The sequence below is a fragment of the Grammomys surdaster genome, unplaced genomic scaffold (genome assembly GCF_004785775.1).
Source record: "Grammomys surdaster isolate TR1022 unplaced genomic scaffold, NIH_TR_1.0 224, whole genome shotgun sequence".
In the NCBI taxonomy this organism is placed as follows: Eukaryota; Metazoa; Chordata; class Mammalia; order Rodentia; family Muridae; genus Grammomys; species Grammomys surdaster.
This window is the reverse complement of record NW_021604669.1, coordinates 1587307-1605890: the sequence shown is the minus strand read 5'-3', so window position 1 is coordinate 1605890 and position 18584 is coordinate 1587307. Positions and strand designations below refer to the sequence as shown.

At 38.1% G+C, this 18584-nt stretch overlaps 1 protein-coding gene across 7 annotated transcripts in view; it reads right to left on the bottom strand.

Moving 5' to 3' along the window:
* The window catches only part of Ptk2 (protein tyrosine kinase 2), a 177820-nt gene that overhangs the window by 103816 nt on the left and 55420 nt on the right, over positions 1 to 18584 (bottom strand). For all 7 annotated transcript variants that reach the window (XM_028773232.1, XM_028773233.1, XM_028773234.1 and 4 more), the window contains 4 exons: positions 18338 to 18425; positions 13637 to 13716; positions 13367 to 13429; positions 5304 to 5358 (listed from right to left, as the gene is read on the bottom strand). In XM_028773232.1, the coding sequence (XP_028629065.1) occupies positions 5304 to 5358; positions 13367 to 13429; positions 13637 to 13716; positions 18338 to 18425 (286 nt within the window). The remainder of the gene's footprint in view (positions 1 to 5303; positions 5359 to 13366; positions 13430 to 13636; positions 13717 to 18337; positions 18426 to 18584) is intronic.

The window sequence follows — 18584 nt, the reverse complement described above, 5'->3', positions numbered from 1 at the left end:
AGGCAGATTGAAGGCAGATTGAAGACATTCAGCAATAAGAAGGATCTTCAAAATTGTTCATTCAACATAATACAAATTGTGGTGTATACTTTCACAACTATTCTATGCAGCCTATAAACCACTGTATAGAACTAGTTTAGGGAGGTTGAAATCCTATCTTATTGTTTGTGTATCTTATTTTCTTTGTTACATAACAAAGAGAATAAACAATCTGTATGCGCATAACAGATGCTTTTAGAAGACAGCATATTGTGGCTTCAAATACATGTGTACAGAGGGGAGAAAACCCACCACCTACAGTGGATAACCACCCTTGCATGGATAACCATTGACTTCTACTATTATTTCAAATACCTGGGAATAGAGCAAGGGCTCCCTAGGGACCAAGCTCCTGATCTTCAGCGTGTGAGACACCAGGGAGGCAAGGAAACAGTAATCCCACATTGAAGTCTGAGGAAAAAGGACCAATGTAGGCCTAAAATAAACTTAGCTTCTACAATGCTAACACTGACTATACTTCCTTGGGTAACTTTGAGGGAAGAAGTAGTATTTTCTGAAGTAGGTTTTGGCAGGGATAGCAACAGTAGGGAGAAAAAAAAGTTGGAGGCTTTCTACTAACTTAGGCAGGAACCAACAATGCAAGTAGGTACAGAAGAAGAAAAGGAGTCATAGGTGGTCACACTCTTGTTTTATTTTGGAAATTAAGATGCTACAGGCAGGAACTGGTATTAAACTAACAGGGCAAAAACTGGGAGGAACAATATGGAAGGCAAAGGTTGGATGAACATTGGTAATATTAGGGATACAAGTGGATTCGTCACACAAGCTGTTGGAGCTGAGGGTGGAGGTGGGCAGTGGCTAGCTTAAAAAAATTAGGATTGCTGTTGTTGTTATTTGCTTGTTTGCATGGTTTTAGGATCTTAATATGTGCCTAGGCTGGCTTTGAACTTGAGATCCTCCTACCTTAGCCTCCTAAGCACCCAAGTCATTGGTGTGAGCCACTATGGCTGGTACAAATACAAATCTCATGGTGTTCTAGGAAGCTATCTTACTGACTCACTTGGGAACTAGATAAGTTCCTCTGAGATCTTTCAACATTTCTAGTTTTGAAATTGGATTTCTGCTGTGAATAATATAAGAATATATTAAGGTTTGACTGTTTTGATTTGCTATCTAGGTTTAAATTTACAATAGAGCTGTTAAGATAGTAGGCCAGAACTACTTCTTCAGTTCTGTCCCTTGTACAATCAAGAAACAAACATAATTATGACACAACTCACTGAATTCCCATTCAGACTGTATATATATTCATGTTGCTAGTTTCCTTGACTAATAGCCTGCCAGCCTCTTTATCACTCATGACCTTGATACCTTTGAGGAGGAATGATGAGAACTATAGAGTGCCTCTGACCTTGGGTTTACTAGTGTTACTGGAGCAGTGATTTTAATATGCATCTGAAATGTTAAGAGATCTTGCCTGTGATTCTCAGACCCAAGACATGTGCAGTCTGTTTCTCTGTTCTTGGAAACATCACAGCTCAGTCAATTTCTACCAGGATATGACAATCTTTCAGCTATTCAATGGGAATATTAACTATAAACAATCTTGTAGAAATTTAAATCTAAGACAAGTAAAACAATTTGACATTGAGAAAAAATACAGACATAGCCTGTTTATAGAAAAACTAACATTAATAAACATAGCCACTCAATATGGCTAATTCTAGAACAAACAGGAGCTAAGATATGTATTTCTTATTGTGGTATTTCATATGGTTGTTTCTAAAGGAGGGACTGTCTACACCTACTGTGTGTAATAGGTACTGTACTGCTTATGAGAACAGTTTTACAGCAGTACTAGCATCTAGAGAGATCTGCTAGAGCTGTCAAGGGTATGTATGTAGAATGGGGAGAAATTTTGGACTAAGGCTATTGTCTTGCCTGATTAAAGCTATTTAAGAAACAAACAGTATTTAAAGTTAAAAAATTAAAGTGATTCTCTTATCAATAAAAAGGGCTGAGATGTTTCAGTTGGTAAAGGAACTTACTGTGCTGGCTAGATTTATGTCAACTTGACACGTGCTAAGTCATCGGAGAGGAGGAAATCTCAATTGAGAAAATGCCTTCATAAGATCAGGCTATAGGCAAGCCCGTAAAGCATATTTTTAAAATCAGTGATTGATATAGGAAGACCTAACCCATTTGAGTGGTACCATCCTGGATTGGTGGTCTAAGATTCTATAAGAAAGCAGGCTGAGCAAACCATGAGGAACAAGCAAGTAAGCAGCATCCTTCCATGACCTCTGCATTCAGGTTGTTCCTTCACAGGTTGAGTTGCTGCCTTAGCTTCCCTCAATTGATTGTGTTAGAACATGCTAGCCAAATGAACTCATTCCTTCCCAAGTTGCCTTTGGCCATAGTGTTTCATTACAACAATAACCCTATCTAACACATCAATAAGCCTAACTCAACAATTTGATGCCCAGGTCTCACTTGGTAAAAGGTGAGCACCAATCCTATAAGTTGTCTTGTGATTTTCATGTATGATCTGTGGCATGCCCAAGTATGAACAAGCATTTGTGCATATGTGCAAGTGTGCGGCAGCAGCAGAGCAGGTATCCCTCTCTCTGGACTCTTCTCCAACAGTACTTATTTTTCAGGTAGCGGTTCATTTTCCATTCAAATAAGATCTATTAAATATACTATATACCTGGTGCTAGACAAACTCAATGTGTGAAAATATGAAGACAAAAAACAATCAAGTCAGTAGCTACAAAAATAATTCAGAAAGAAAAATAAGTCCTTTAGATACTGAGTAGGGTCTAGACAGGAGAGAAGTATTCCATCCATGCAAGGGCATAGAGAAGAGAGAGGCCAGAGCAGCAGAACCAGGACATGATCAGGTTCCACTGAGCTTCCTTCAGTATCTGTCTCACACTGGCACTCACCCATGGCCTGTACTCAAGTCCCTGTTTTCAGTATAATGATTTTTTATAAACATAAAACAGTATCTTAGACTCTCAAAAGCAGCAGTCATACTTGTGATGTTTTTACACAAGAAAATCTGAGGAGACAGTGATTTTCAAAAGACACCAAAGGTGTCATCATTTGAGAATCACTGATACATAAAACACAACCATTAAATGAATGTTGGCTAGAGCATCTTCCAACCAATAGCAACATTAAGTTCTCCACTTAATGTTTTTCTACAGTATTCTCACTGTATTTCTACAGTCCTCCTATTCCTGAGCTGTCTCAGGATAAGGTAGGGGAGGTAGGGGAACTCTGCTCCTTGCCTTTGTGGTCTTCACACTGAACAATTCAGATAAATAGAGGCTCTCCCTATTTGAGAAGACTGGCAAGACTCCCAAGGAACACAGCTGCCATTTCCCAGCTCCCTCACATAAAGTTGCAAACGTTGATTAAAAGCTTTGTCCTCTATCTTCCAAATCTATGTCAACTTGTAGAGGACAGCATCTTCTACATTTGTCATCCTAGCCTCTGCCACACTTAACTGGAAAGAGTTAGATTCCTAACAACTTCTCTCTAGTGCTTTACTAATAGAACCGAAACTTAATGGAAAATTAAAACATATGTAGCATTCTCAACCAGAGCCCTAAATACTAAAAAGGGTACACTTTCTTATTCCTCGCTGTAAGACCTGCTGCACTTGCAGACCTCTCTGTATTTATTTTTCCTGTGATATCATTCAGAACTGTGTATAAAAGGAACCATGCTGTTAACCTCCAGAAGAAGGGAGAAAAACAGACCCCAAGGTACCATAGTAATGGGTCAGAAAGTGGGCAGCACCCAGGCATAGACATAGGGTTTTGTCACAGACTGCATGTAAGAAATGGCACCAACAGAGTGACCTGCCAGCCCACTGGACAGCACTGACCACATTCAAAGAACACAGTCCAGCTTTACTGGCAAGAAAAGAATCCTGTGCTAGTGAATCCCAATCATGCACTGAGAGATGTAGTTCTTAGTCTGTCAACATGTATCATATTAGACATCTTCTCACGCTAGACACATCTACAGAGCTCATCTTCTAAGAATGCAAATACTGACTCACTGGCTTCTCACAGACATTACGTGTCATAAACTGATTTGTCTATGTTACAGATGTGAAAACTGAGAAAGATTCAGTCACCTGTCCAAAGTCATGGTTGATTTACACTGAAGCCAGGACTCTTACAAGACAGTTTGGCTGTGGGGCCAATATTCTGAACCAGAATACAACATTATTTAGCATGCATGCTTCAGCCTGTGTGGGCCTCAGATAATAGAGGAAAAAAATCTTTGTAATAATAAAAAATAAAAGCAACAACAGCTGTTGTTTATGAACTTCTACCTGACAGGTACTGTTCTAAAATATACATATTTATCTGTTACATTTAACACCATCCCTACAGAAGACACTTTTTTGCAGAAATAAGAGATGGTCATGCCCCACACTGTGAGGCTGCAAATGGAACCCTTCTTGGACCAAATCCTACGTTTTCCCTCTGTAACTTGGTGTTTGGAGGTGTGCTCTGGATTGGATAGGAAACAGCACTCAGAGCTCTTCTCTTTGTCTCCAATAATAGCCCTGCTAGAGTAAGATTACATGGAAGCTATTTCCAAACCTGCAACCGGGAAACCACACAGTAGTAATAGAGATTGACTACGCACATGTAGAGTATAGCAATGCAAACATGCACAAAAGGAAACAGTGACAGACACACAGAGAATGCAGCATTTACACACACAGAGGGTGGGGGGAAGAGAGGGAGGGAGGGAGGGTGGGAGGCAGGGAGGGAGGGAGTGCACAGTGGTGTATGCATGCACAGACAGACATGGAACACAGTGATACACAAGAGACCCAGCAATGGTAAATGCACACACAGAACAGAAACATACATGCATACAGGGATGCAGCAATGCACACACACAGATGTGCACACACAGTGCTCATGATTCACTATGATTCCTTAAAGCAGTATTCTTTCTCTTTTGTGTATCAAAATATTAAAAACTTTACAAACACTGGCTACAGGGCTGCAGCATGAACCATTTCTAGTTTTGCACTTAGGTGCTTATTATAATCATCAAGTAAAGCCATGGTTCCATGGAAAAAGGCTGAATCTGCGAAAATTTACTTGCCTGAAGTTAACAGACTCTTATATATTCAGCTTTTGCTACTGTAGCTTTACCATGTAAGGGGGAAATGCACCATTTCACTTTCTCAAAGGCAAGTTTTCAGTAGGAAAGGGATACATGATGAGTTTCGGATTAGACTATGATAAGCAGACTCTAATTACCTTGACAGAATCCAGTAAACTCTTAGGAAAAAATCGCTTTAAACCAACATCTTTTCTGAAATATAAAAAGAAGCACATTAACAAATAACAGCATCAATCAGTAATAACATACTTGAGAGAATGCAAAAGTAGTTTATTCTTTTTGTTCATGAAAGAACCAATTATAATCAAGCTCCAACCAATCAGTATATTCATGGAAAAAGATAAATTAATTTGTAGCTATGCACAAAAACATGATTACAATTCATTTCAATAGATATCTTTGGTTGTTTCCCCTCTACTGTTGAAGTCCTTTTTGAAAAAGTCCCATTTGCCTTACTACAAACGGTAGTGTGTAATGAAACTATTCTTTCTCGGGTATGGCACAGAGGTTGTCCTTACACATATCAGTTCCTCCCAGGTAACTCTATTTTAGAGAAAGCAACTGGCCTAACTAAAAAATAAACTGTTGGAACACGGTCCAAGAATGGAGCTCTATGAGGGGAATTCTGAGTTCTTGTAAATAAATAAATAAATAAATAAATAAATAAGACAAAGACTCTTATCATCTCAATTTCTTCAAAAAACACAAAATTGGTTTTTAGAAAATGCTTTTGTGTGTCCCTCCCATATATAGAAGATAGGAGTGAGTTTACTCTAGATTATTCATTACAACTGGCAACTGATATTTGTTTATATGCCTCTATGGAAAAACCTGTTTTTTCCATATGTGGTTTGTCTACCACAGGCAGCTTACCCTTGTGACTGGACACTTTACTCATGAGACTCTAAACCCTCACAGTATAAACTGTTAGATGCTCTAAATAAAGTTGGCTGTTGCTTCAGACTTGAGTCCACCTCATATTTAGAGCTGGCTCTCCCAGGTTCACACCAACTCTAGAGCAGTAAATGGTAAGCCCTTCAAATTTATCTGAAATGATGATTGCTTCTTCTCCTTGTTTTTTTTTTTTTTAAAGGGGGGTAAGGGTTCTCCATGTATCCCTGGCTGCCCAGGAACTCACTCTGTAGACCAGGCTGGCCTTGAACTCAAGAGACTTACCAGTCTCTGCTTCCCAAGTACTGGGATTAAATGTGTGCATTATCAAAGACCAGCTTTCCTTGACTTTAAAATTTATTAACTCACTCTCTAATCACATTTCCTCTTCTCTACATAACAAAATGGGAAAAGGAATAATAAATTAAGTGATCAGTCCTGGCTCAAAAACTAAATGTATAGAAATGTCAGAAATCCCAACAATTTTGATAAGTTGGGCTATAAACTCAGGCCTGCTATTATTATTATTATTATTATTATTATTATTATTAAAAACCTCAGAACACTTAGACAAGAAACAGATTGGAAAAAAACAGATTGGGCTTGCATTTGAAATTTACCACCTACTTTGTGTGCTGAACTAGCAGTTTGTCCACTAGATGGCACTGTTTCCCAGGAAGATGAAATACATATTTGAAGACATGAAATCAGGAAATCACGGAAAGACAGAAAAGAATCAAGGACAAAAGTGAAGTTCAGGTAATGTACAGGTATTTTTTTTCAGAGGTACAAGGGAGAAAACTAACTAAATATGAAGTATCAATAAGCAGGAGTTGTTTCACAATCACTTTATAGTCAAAACCACAGAAATCACGTGGTTTGTATGGTAGACCTTCAATCCAATTAAATTCATTAACCTACAACCTGAGCAGCAGCACCTAAATCAATTGACTCCTTGTTACACCAATTTACCACATCCAAAAGTCACTTTCTTGGCTCTGGCATGCTGTTTTCTGGTTTTACCTGCCACGGAACTGCTTCTTCCATGCAATTTCACTTCATGTCTCATGCTCAAACCCCATATAATTATCCCATATGTAAATAAACATACATAAACAAACAAAACCATGGCTTTTCTTGTAACTCTACTATATTAGTAGATACCAAAAGGTATATCCTGAATGCATTTAAATCAATCTGATTAAAAACAAAACCACAGCAGCAAAACAAACAAAAACGAAACTCAAAGGACAATTTGAAAACACTGCCAAGTTGCAATCCCCCCAGTCAGACACTAAGCTAATAGGCTCCTTCCTTGCTTTAGTGATACTATGGAGGACATACACAGATAATAATAGGTCAATAATATCAGGTTAGAGTGGGATTGCTCAACATTGTAGCAAATGGCTATATGGAAATTAGCTAAATTAAAAGTTCTGTTCCTGGTTTTAGCAGCTCTATCTATCTCTAGTGCTCAGGAGTCTCACATGTGGAAAATGCCTACTGACTAGATAGGGCAGAGCAGACCCAGAATGTTTCCATTACCCTCTGCAGACAGGGCCAAGGCAGATAGCTGTGTCAAAGTGGTTGGTGATCACAAAACATTCAGCACCCTTCCTGCCCTGTACACCTGAAGGTTCCTCAATTAAGGACAGAGATGAGTAATAATAATACTGGGAATGAAGACAGCTATCATGGCGACAACCACATAAACTCCAAAGTTCCTCAAATAGGGGAATAGGCATATCGGGATGTGGACAGCTGGCCCACAGTACTGACACAGCATTAAGACAGAGCCCACATAAATGTCTTTACCCTAGAGCCTTTTCCTGAAAGCAATTCCCAAGTATTTGACCCCCAGTTGCAAAAAAGGGTTCCCGTGACATGCACTCTATGTTCAGATTATTTTCACTTAAGCTATAGGGAACTTGTGCTCATCTGGTTTCTCCTGACAGATGCCTTCATTTTGGTTGTTAGTCTTTTAAAAGGTTTCTTGGCTATTTTGTTTGTAAAGACACTAATGTAGCTAAGGCTAGTGTCACATTCATGAGCCTGTGGCCTACTGTGGTAGCCTCTTGGCTCTCATTTTCAGATTTACATAGAAGTCTCATCTAACTTCTATTAAGTCTGTCCATCAGGAAAGTGAAGGAGTAGGTGAGGCTGCACTCTCACTGACAGAAGCCAGGCAGTGGTGGTGCACACCTTTGATCCCAGCACTGGAGAGGCAGAGGCAGGCAGATCTCTGGGTTTAAGGCCAGCCTAATCTACAAAACTAGTTAAGGGACAGCCAGGGTTACACAAAGAAGCCTTGTTTTGAAAAACCAACCACCCCCCCTGAAAAAAAGAAAAAGGAAAAGGCACATCAGGTCTGTCATGCTTAGAATGACAAAAGGGAAAGTAATAAAATCTTTAGTTTGTTTATGGGAAGAAAAAAAGAAAAGCAAACAAACCAGAGGTATCCAAACAGTGTGGTCCTACAGTTAGATATTCATTATTTTGAACATAATTAAAATCTTTCTTGTGAAATGTGGTAAAATTGAGGGGTACTCTGTAAATTACCACACTTAAGTTTTCTTCTAGTAGTATCTGACTACTAGATTACTAAAAGTATATGGACTATTTAATGATTTTTTTTCCTTATGGAAGGAAAAACAAACAAACAAAAACTCTTGAAGTTGTTAATAAACAGGTAATATTTTGAATGTGAACATTTTTTCTGTACTGAAAAGTATACAAATTGTAAGTGGCTCCAAGCTACCCACTGGCCCTTGAATGGGAGGAAGGCTTACTGGGTACTGTGCAAGCCAGGCATGGCAGACAGGAGTCACAAGCATCTCCTTAGCTAACACTGTTCCTAGGGTACAGACCTTTCTCTGCAGTATACATGGTAGAAGAACTAAGAAAGGTGTCTATAAATATCTGTGAAGCACTGAGAAAATTAACTACTAATCTAGAAATACAAACAGAATAAATCTACTTTTCAAGAAATGAAAAAATTAAAAAAGATTCCAAGATGACAAAAAGAATTTTGTCACCAAAAACTGCCTAACATTTGGACACTGAACTGGGAACTAAGGGAGGCAGAAGTAATATTCCCTGGATCTCCTCAGAAGTAACCACTGCAATTTTTAGAAGTGAAGCCCTTGTAACCCAAGTCACCCCATCGAAGATTAACTGGAGGCCTAAGTGGGAGTCAAGCTTAGCAGAAGACTTAAGACAACCTGGTATAGCAACATTAGTATCAAGTACAAAACATAAGACAGTTATGCAAAGGAAAAAAGGGGAAAATAAAACTCAACATGTAATATGGACACAGAATTACTGAGAATGAAGGGAAAAGATGCCAGGCACCACAGAGCCCAGACTTGCAGTGGGAATGGCAAGTAGTACCACAAACACCAAAGCTCTGGGCCAACAGGAAAGGTTACTATTACAGCAAAATGGGCATGTTGGCACAATCCTTTAATCCCAGTGTTCACGAGGCACAGGCAGGTGGATCTCTGCTGAGTTCCTGGACAGCCAAGACTATACAATGAGATCCTGGGAGGTTTCAGAGGAAGTAACACTGAGAGGAACATTAGAGAGATAATGGCATATATTTTCCAATGAAAACACAAACCTACAAAATTAAGAAGCATGCTTTGTCTCAAAGTTCTAGAACATAAAAAATGATGATAAGCACTTGCTGGAGTGCACACACACCATATATTAAGTTAAAAGATCTGAAAACTGGAGTTAAGGCATCTAGCTGTGTGAATAATATTTATAGGAGATATAGATAAAAATTTTGGAGAGAAAATTTGCAAGAAATAAATGAAAAAATACAAACCAGGGCTGAGGATACGGCTCAGCCATTAAAAGCAATAGCTAATCTTGCAAAGGGCTCAAGTTTGAATCCCAACATGCACATAAAAGCTAGCAATCATCTCTACGTATTGTTTCAGAGGATCTGACACTCTCTTTTGATTTCAAAAGGTTTTAAAACAAACACTTGCTGAGCAATGGTAGTAAGCCTTTAACACCAGCACTAGGGAGGTAGAGGCAGGAGAATCTCTTTCAATTCAATGCCAGCCTAGTCTACAGGGTGAGTTCCAGGACAGACAGGGAAGGTTACACGAAGAAACCTTGTCTCAAATATAATTTTTTCCTTTAAAGATTTATTTTTTTATTTATGTATATATCTGTGTAGGTGTTTGCCTCAGTGTATATATACTACATGCAAGTAAGTACTCATGGAAACCATTAGAGGTGGCAGGTACACTAGAGTTACATGTGATTGTGAGGTCCTCCACCACTTGGTTTTAATTTTTATACACATTTAAGCACAGGTCAGTTAAGGGGGTGGTCATGTAGGAAGGGGAGGGGAGAAAGGGAGGAGACATAAGGAAGAAGAGAAGAGCGGGCTTTAAAAAAAAAAGAGTATATACAGGTATATACACTCAGGGTGGATGTAGATTTCTTCAGAGAGGATGATAGGGCTGGATAAAAAGAATCTACACCTAACCTTATCTCATTTACAATGGGTGCATGCAGCACCCATTTTGAATGGATTAAGTTATTTTTTTTCTCATATATTAAATCCTAACGGCAGTTTCCCCTCTTTCCTCTTCTCCCAGTCTCTCCCTGCCACCTCCCTTCCCCCTAGATCCATTCTTCCATTTCTCTTCAGAAAATAACAGGCTTCCCAGGGATATCAACCTAACATGGAGTATCATGTTGTAATCATATTAAGGCTGGACAAGGCAACCAAGTAGAAGGAAAAGGGTCCCAAAAAGCAGGCAAAAGAGTCAGAAATAGTCCCTGCTCCCACTGTTAGGTATCGCACAAGAACACAAAGCTACACAACCAAAACATGCATTCAGAGGACCTAGCTCAAACCCAAACAGGCTCCCTGGTTGCTGGTTCAGCCTTTGTTAAGCCCCTATGAGCCATGGTTAGTTGATTCTGTGGGTCATCTTCTTGTGGTGTCCTTGAACCCTCTAGCTCCTACAAAGGATTAAGTTCTTTATTAAGACTGAGAAACTGTTATGGGATATGAATCCCCCTGCCCCACTTAACAATGTAACTTAAATTATCTCTAACTAGAGGACATTTTATTATCTTTGAGAACAACCTAAAACCCGTTCAAAGGAGTTCCAAATTAACCCAACTGATAATGCCTATGTTCTGTTAGTCGTTTTGGCCAATGTTCTTTGGAAGAGCTCTACAGTTTGGTTTCATGCTGGCTGATCATCTCTCTTCTTCACAGTATTGACTACAGTCAATTCACACTCAGTGCTGGGATCATGAAACATAATTCTCTGCTAATAGGCAGGCATGAGCATGACCACTATGGTATACTGCAAAGGGCTTCTCATCAAGCAGCAGAAAAAAAGCTAGGCCTGGAGCCAGGTGCTCTGCACGTGCAACCACTAAGCTATCACCAATCCTTTGAAGTGGGAAGTGACATCATACAAATGACACAACTGCAGAGTCACTGTGGCAGAAGTGCAAAGCTTGGATATTGTAAGTGAAGCACATAAAAACAGAGCCAAGCAAGTTATAGTCAAAGGACATAAGACCCTTTCTTGCAATAGCCACCATGTTTACCTGTGCGATCACTAAACATACATATAAACTGACCACTACAGATTATGTCACTCAGGTGCTCAGTGATGTCCTCTAAGAAGGATCTGATTTACATATTTATGCTGACTCTTCCTTCTCTGGTCCAGCAGTAAAATCACAAGCTCTGACTTTTGTAAAGGAATCTCACAGTCCATTTTTCTGATTTCTCATAAAAAAGAAAACCATATCTGAATTTTGAAGGTGCTAAGACCTTATTCTCCTGCTACCTGACTTTCTGTAATTTCTAGAAACCAACTTAACATCAACAGTACTGTAAAACTTGCCTCATTTCTAACTTAGGACTGGAACCTAAAACTTTCTCCAAATACTTCACCCAGATGAGTAAATACCTATAATCCCAGTACTTGGGATTGAAGGCAGGAGGATCTACTGTTCAAAGCCAGCAGGCTAAATGAAAACCTGCCTCATACAACTACTACCACCAAAAATAAAGCAAAACTAAACTAAACAAAAGCCTACTGATAAGCAACCTTTAATAATTTCTCTAATTCTAGCAATCTGAATTTTAAGCAGTAAGGAGTATTTAAGGGTGATGAATACATCTACTTTAAATTAAAAATGAAACAAACAATTCTCCTGAAAATTACTTCTTCTGTACTTGTCTCATTGATTAGTGGACACAATGCATGTGACATACCTTCATAAACATATCTATTATCTGCTAGGCATATACTGTCATGAACCAAATGCAAGATGTCTTAAACTCAGAAAGAAGAAGGTGCATTAGCTTTGGGCACTTTGAAACATGATAGGCAGACTGGACCAGCAGAGGTTTACCAACAGCCAAAATGACTACTAACAGTAACTGCTTTCCAAAATACTTTTACTTTTCTTTTTCTGTGACCATATCTGCTGTACAAGCTCCTATTTTCGGCATGGGGGAATGTGAAATTATCATACTATAAAAGTATTTGGACTGATCTAGAAAGTCTAAACAAAATCTAAAACCATTTATATAGTCTTCATTACAACAGATGAGCTCTAAGTGAATTTTGATATGTTAGCACATCTCTCAAAATACTACAAAAACTTCAATAACAATACAGATGGAGACTATAGTGATAAATAACAGTAAAATGGAGCTTCACTCAGATACAATAAATATTAACTGTCTGGCTCAATTAATTATCAACAAGATGAAGTACAGAACTTTTATCAAGACACTTTTATAGAGGTCCAGTTTCTCTAACACACATTTAAAACAATGAAACACAACAGATAAATATGCAAACTAGTATCATTATTAGAAATTGTTTTATGCTCTACATTCTGAGTAGCAAATAACTCTCATTTTTCCACTTGTTAAAAAAGAATCCTTAATTTATCTGTAGAGAAAATGAATAATTAACCAATTTATGGGCAACTCTGAATTTCGATATAAAACAGAAGCAAAGTATCATCTCAGTGAAATTTAATCTATACTTTTTAAAACCAAATATATTTGTGTATGTATAAATGTATTTATGTTGCTACACCACACGCATTAGCTGTAAGTCATTTCACATTACATTTAAATGTTTGTGAATAAAATTAAGGCCATCAATATTTTTTTCCCTAAAAGTTTTTTCTCCTCCAAATAAAAACTGAGAAGACTATTACTCCAGGCAATTTCCAAGTAGAGATGAGCTAGGAGGAAGTATACTCAGAGTCTGCATGGACAGCTCACATGTGCAGTACTTACTCTAACACTTCATAGTTGGACTTCTTCTCTAGGGCGTTGCCCCTCATCTCCCAGTAGGATCGCCTGAAATCAGGAAACACATACAGTGACATGTGTATAAAAGGAATCTTTAGGCTGTTAAATGAGAAACAACTAGGGAAGACAGATCTAAATAATAGTAAGTAATGTGGATCCTCTCACAGTTTAATCATGATTTTACTGATAATTTTATAAGGAAGAAAATACTTAAAAATTAAACAAACACAAAAACTATGTACCATGACCACCTACCTAATTTCCAAACAACCCAACTTCAAAGCTATTTCTTGGTCTACTTGATCAGCTATCTCTAGCATGTAGTCACTCTTCACCTGAAATAAAGGAATAGGAGACAGGAATGTTTGCAATATGATCAATCCCTAAATGTTTGCTAAATGCTTTTTACATATTTGTTCACATTTTGTCAATAATTATACTGAATTTCTGATATAAAATAAGTAATATCAAAAAACAACTTAAAATGTAAGTCTTTTATGCACATGCATGTTCCACAGAAGTGTGCAGATCAGAGAAAAACTTTGTGACATTGGTTCTCTCCTTCCACCTTACCTGAGTCCCAGCAACTAAATTGAGGCTTCTGTGGTGAGCATCATTACTGCATCTTTAACCAACACAGGCTTGTACAGTCTAACACTGCTTAACTTGTGTGTGGCTTTGAAGCCACAACAATGCTCTGCTGCTTTATGGTCGCCCCACTCAGCCCAAACGAAAAATGAGCAGCAAGAGCTGCACTTCTACTGAACTGCAGGACAATTTTTCTCTGATTAATAAATCCAGTTCCCAAAGCATTTGGGGGCCTCAGCGTAAGAGCTACAAAAATTCATGTTCTTCAAAACCCAATGTGCAACCTCCCAGTCCCCACCTAACTGTCCACTCTGTTATAAATCTGCGAAGGAACACACCTGAAGTCTAACATAAAGCAATAGTGACACCTCTGGCAATAAACATGTTCAATTAAAAACAGATGGGGCCAGATTTAGTGGCACAATCTTGCCATTCCACAGTGAGTCTTTGTCTCAAAACACACAAAAGCAGGCTAGTAAGATGGCTGAGCAATAAATCAAAGGGCCTGCTACACAGGGCTGATTGCCTGAGTTTGATCCCAGGAACCTAGAATGGAGAGAAAAGGGATCCTGAAAGTTGTACTCTGATCTCCACATGCACATTGTGACACAAGATGCCCACAGTCACACATATAAAACACACACATGCACATAATAATAAATTTACACACGCACACATGAATGACACCATTTTGTCTTAATATCTATCAGTATGAACACATCTGCAAAGCTGAAAGATTCACAATTTCCTCGCAGAATTGAATTAAGAGATAAAAACTGCAGTTGATTTTGAAGACGGGGCATGTACTCTGAACCTAGAGTAGAACACTGTCTGCCCTCCCTCACAACACATCTCTATTACCAAATCTACATACAGCTACATTATGAGCAATATATCAACACAAATACTTGTCAAAATTGGTTTCTTGTCTTGCTATACACCTACCTTCTTATTGTCTTCAATTTTGTTTCTTGGTCTTCAAAGCCTAAAATATTCACTTTCTGGCTCTTTGTAGAAAAAATATGTTGACTACTGCCCAAGAAAAACTTCCAAATTTTCAACTATTATCTCCTATGCTACCTGCTTCTAGTTCAACGATTTTGATCCCATTTTTTTTTTACAGTCTTCATTAAGATCTTTCCTTGCAAAACCCCGAAGTCCTATTTCTGACACTGCTTATCTATTTAATTGCTTGGATATAACAACCTGTATCGAGCACAAATGCCCTTTATCTATGCTCACTGCTGAGCAGCTGGTATAAAACAGTGTAAGTTTCACTTAAACTTGTGATTCTCATATAGACTTCCTATTTTCTTAGAGAGAAGAAGGCCTTATTGTCTTTCAATCACCCAGGGCAGGTTTCAGAACAGGTACCACTGCAGACTTTCAATACCATATTGATGATAAACAGACCATTAACCAACTGTCCAGAAGGTCAATAACTGCACTTTCTAAAAACTCTTCAACGGTAAGAAAATCAATCAAGGGTTGGAGAGATGGCTCAGGGGCAAAGAGCACTGACTGTTCTTCCAGAAGTCCTGAGTTCAATTCCCAGCAACCACATGGTGGCTCACAACCATCTGTAATGGGGATCTGATGCCCTCTTCTGGTGTGTCTGAAGACAGCGAGTGTACTCACATAAAATAAATTTAAAAAAAAAAAAAAGAAAAGAAAAAAGAAAGAAAGAAAGAAAGAAAATCAATAAAGTGTTTTAAGTCACTCTTTAAAGTCAAATGTTTATTTAGTTGCAAAAAAGAGACAATGATAACAATCCTCAGGGAAAACGTTCTTACATATGAAAGTTTTACTCCAAAATTATTCAAGGCATTTCTTCAGAGCAGTTATTCACAGGCTAAGACTTGTGGTCTGAAGACACCTGTATTCTTTGGATACCTGAATGAACTTTGTCCACTATTTTTCTACTGCTACCCCATTAGTGTCACAGCACTGCTTCTCTTCTGTTCCAGTGGTCTCTGTAGCCACTGAGTTCAGTCACATCCTGAGGTTGTGCTGCAAGACTCAGGGCTCCTCACCTTCACTGTCTGTTTCCCTTATTAATCATTTTAAAACTGTGACTCTCCTATTAACTCCAGAAGAACTATTTTTATTAAATAAACCAGATGGATCAAACATTTCAGTATATATACCTATATAGCCATATATCACACAACATTTCAGTCAATAAAATGACCACAAAAACAATAATTTGTTTCTAAAGACCTGCCTGATGATGTAGCCATTTTAGTTTGTGCAAATACCCTGTGATATTTGCACAATGACAAAACTTCCCAAAAATGCATTTCTCAGAATATATCCCCATTGGTAAACTATATCATACTTCAAATATATACATATATATACAAATATATAAAAATATACATATATGTGTATATATATGTATATATACATATATGTGTACACACACATACACACACAACTATTAATTCTCATACTGAGCTAATTTGTTAAAATGTTTCAGTCAGTCTGGACACTAGCATCTTCATAATCCCATCTTACTGTGTCAGAGAAAGCCTGAAGGTTACGGATGATTATAGAAGAATCACTATTTAAGGAGAATCTACTAGCAGTCAGGTCCTAGGGCTAATGTTTTCTATAAATCATTTCTGATCCATGTAATTATTCAGGGTAAGTTTTAATAGTCCTACTTTATATACAAAACTCAAAAGACAATTTACAAAGAGTCTCAAAAACAAATTTTAAAGAGACAGGGCTTATATAACCCAGAATTATAAATCTCCAAAACTCAGACTTTGATTGTACTTTCATTTTCTTGTGCATTTGCACAATGCACCTGAAACTGGGCGAGCACTGACCCTAGCAATCCGCATAGGAAAGGGGGTGACTATAACACTTGTCACCTTTATTTCTTTTAAAGCATTATGTACTTGTTGCACTGTCATAAAAGCAGGCAAAAACATAACAAGATAGTTCCCTCGACTTTCTAAAGGTATGTATGTCATAAGATTTAACAATTTGTTTTAAATAAAAGGGTGGGGAGGTGAATAAATGAATTGCAGACAAGTATGACAACAGACTGGAAAGGTCCTAGAAACACAGAGATGATGTATCTTTTTAGAGCACCAGTTCACATCTGCTGTGTGGTTAGCAGACAGGAATGCGTGATCTTCAGTACCCTGACACTCTCCAGTCACAACATTCAAAATGAATAGCAGGTACATGGCAAAGCCATCTAAACTCTCAGAAATCAGACACAGCATTACAGATTTTGGAGTTTGCCCTGCTAGGTGTCCATCTTGCTTTGGTCCAGTATTTCATCATTATGCCCCCTTTCCTCCCTTCTGGAATGGTAGTGCATATTCTGTGCCATTGTTATGGTGGAAGTATGTAATCTGCTTTATGATTTTACAGGGAGTTACCTTGAGTCTTAGAAGAGACTTTGGAGTTTGAGCTTTTAAATTGTATTGACAGTGATGACTTATGAAATTAAACTAGACACATTTTGCATTATGCTACGGCTATAGGCCTATGAGGGCCAGAAAGTGGAATTTGATAGTCTGAATGAGAATGGCCTCCATTGACTCATTATTTTTGAATTCTTGGTTCCCCAGTTTGTGGAATTGTTTGAGGAGGATTAGGAAGTATGACCTTGTTGGAATAGGTGTGGCACTGGGGGTGAGCTTTAAGGTTTCAAAAGCCCACACCATTCCCAATTAGCTCTCTCTGACTAGTGCTTGTGGATCAAGATATAAGTTCCCAGCTACTGCTCCAGAGTCATGCTACCTGCTTGCTACCATGTTACCCACTACGACGGTCATGGTCATGGAGTCATCCTCTGAAACTGTGAGCCCCAAATAAAGTCTTTCTTCTATACCTTGGTCATGGTGTCCTAATGACAGCAAAAGAAACTAGGACATGCCACAAGTAATTGCCTTTGGCTTCCTTTTTTTCCCCCAAGAGAAGTCTCACACTCTCATTTTGCTTTATTTTGAAACTTAGAGCCAAAGATTATCCAAGTTCACTGACAGGGATTTCTACATGGCAAACCTACTGATGTCATGATCAAGCACGAATGGTCAAATGTCAAACAGGGTGGCCTTGAACTCACAGAAATATGCCTGCCTCTGCATCCTGAGTTCTGAGACTGAAAGCATGCCTGGCCAGAACAAGTATCATTTAAGCCTTGCCTAAGCATAAAAAAATTCAACAAGTATTAGAAAAACAAAACAACAACAACAAAAAACTTCTCATGAGTTAACACTCTTAATACTGGACTACTCAACATTTATAGTCTCTCAAATACAAGGTTTAATATTACTCTAAAATAAAAAGAAAATAAAAATGATTCAAAGAAACAAAGCAGCATATATAAAAGAAAATGTTTTATACCTGTTGATAGAAGAAATTCAATGTTGGCTTATCTTCAGTAAACTGGTTTAGAAATCCTTTTGGCAAGTAACGAATTCTCAATTCATATCTAAAGAACAAGTCACAAAATATAATGATTAGAAATAAATCATTTTCTTTATTTACAGTCTACAACTACCTTCTGCTGGAGACCTACAGAAGGACATTGGAAGAAGGAAGATACTCCCTCTTCTTCACCTGCTTGCATTCACTTGCCAGAACATCTGTT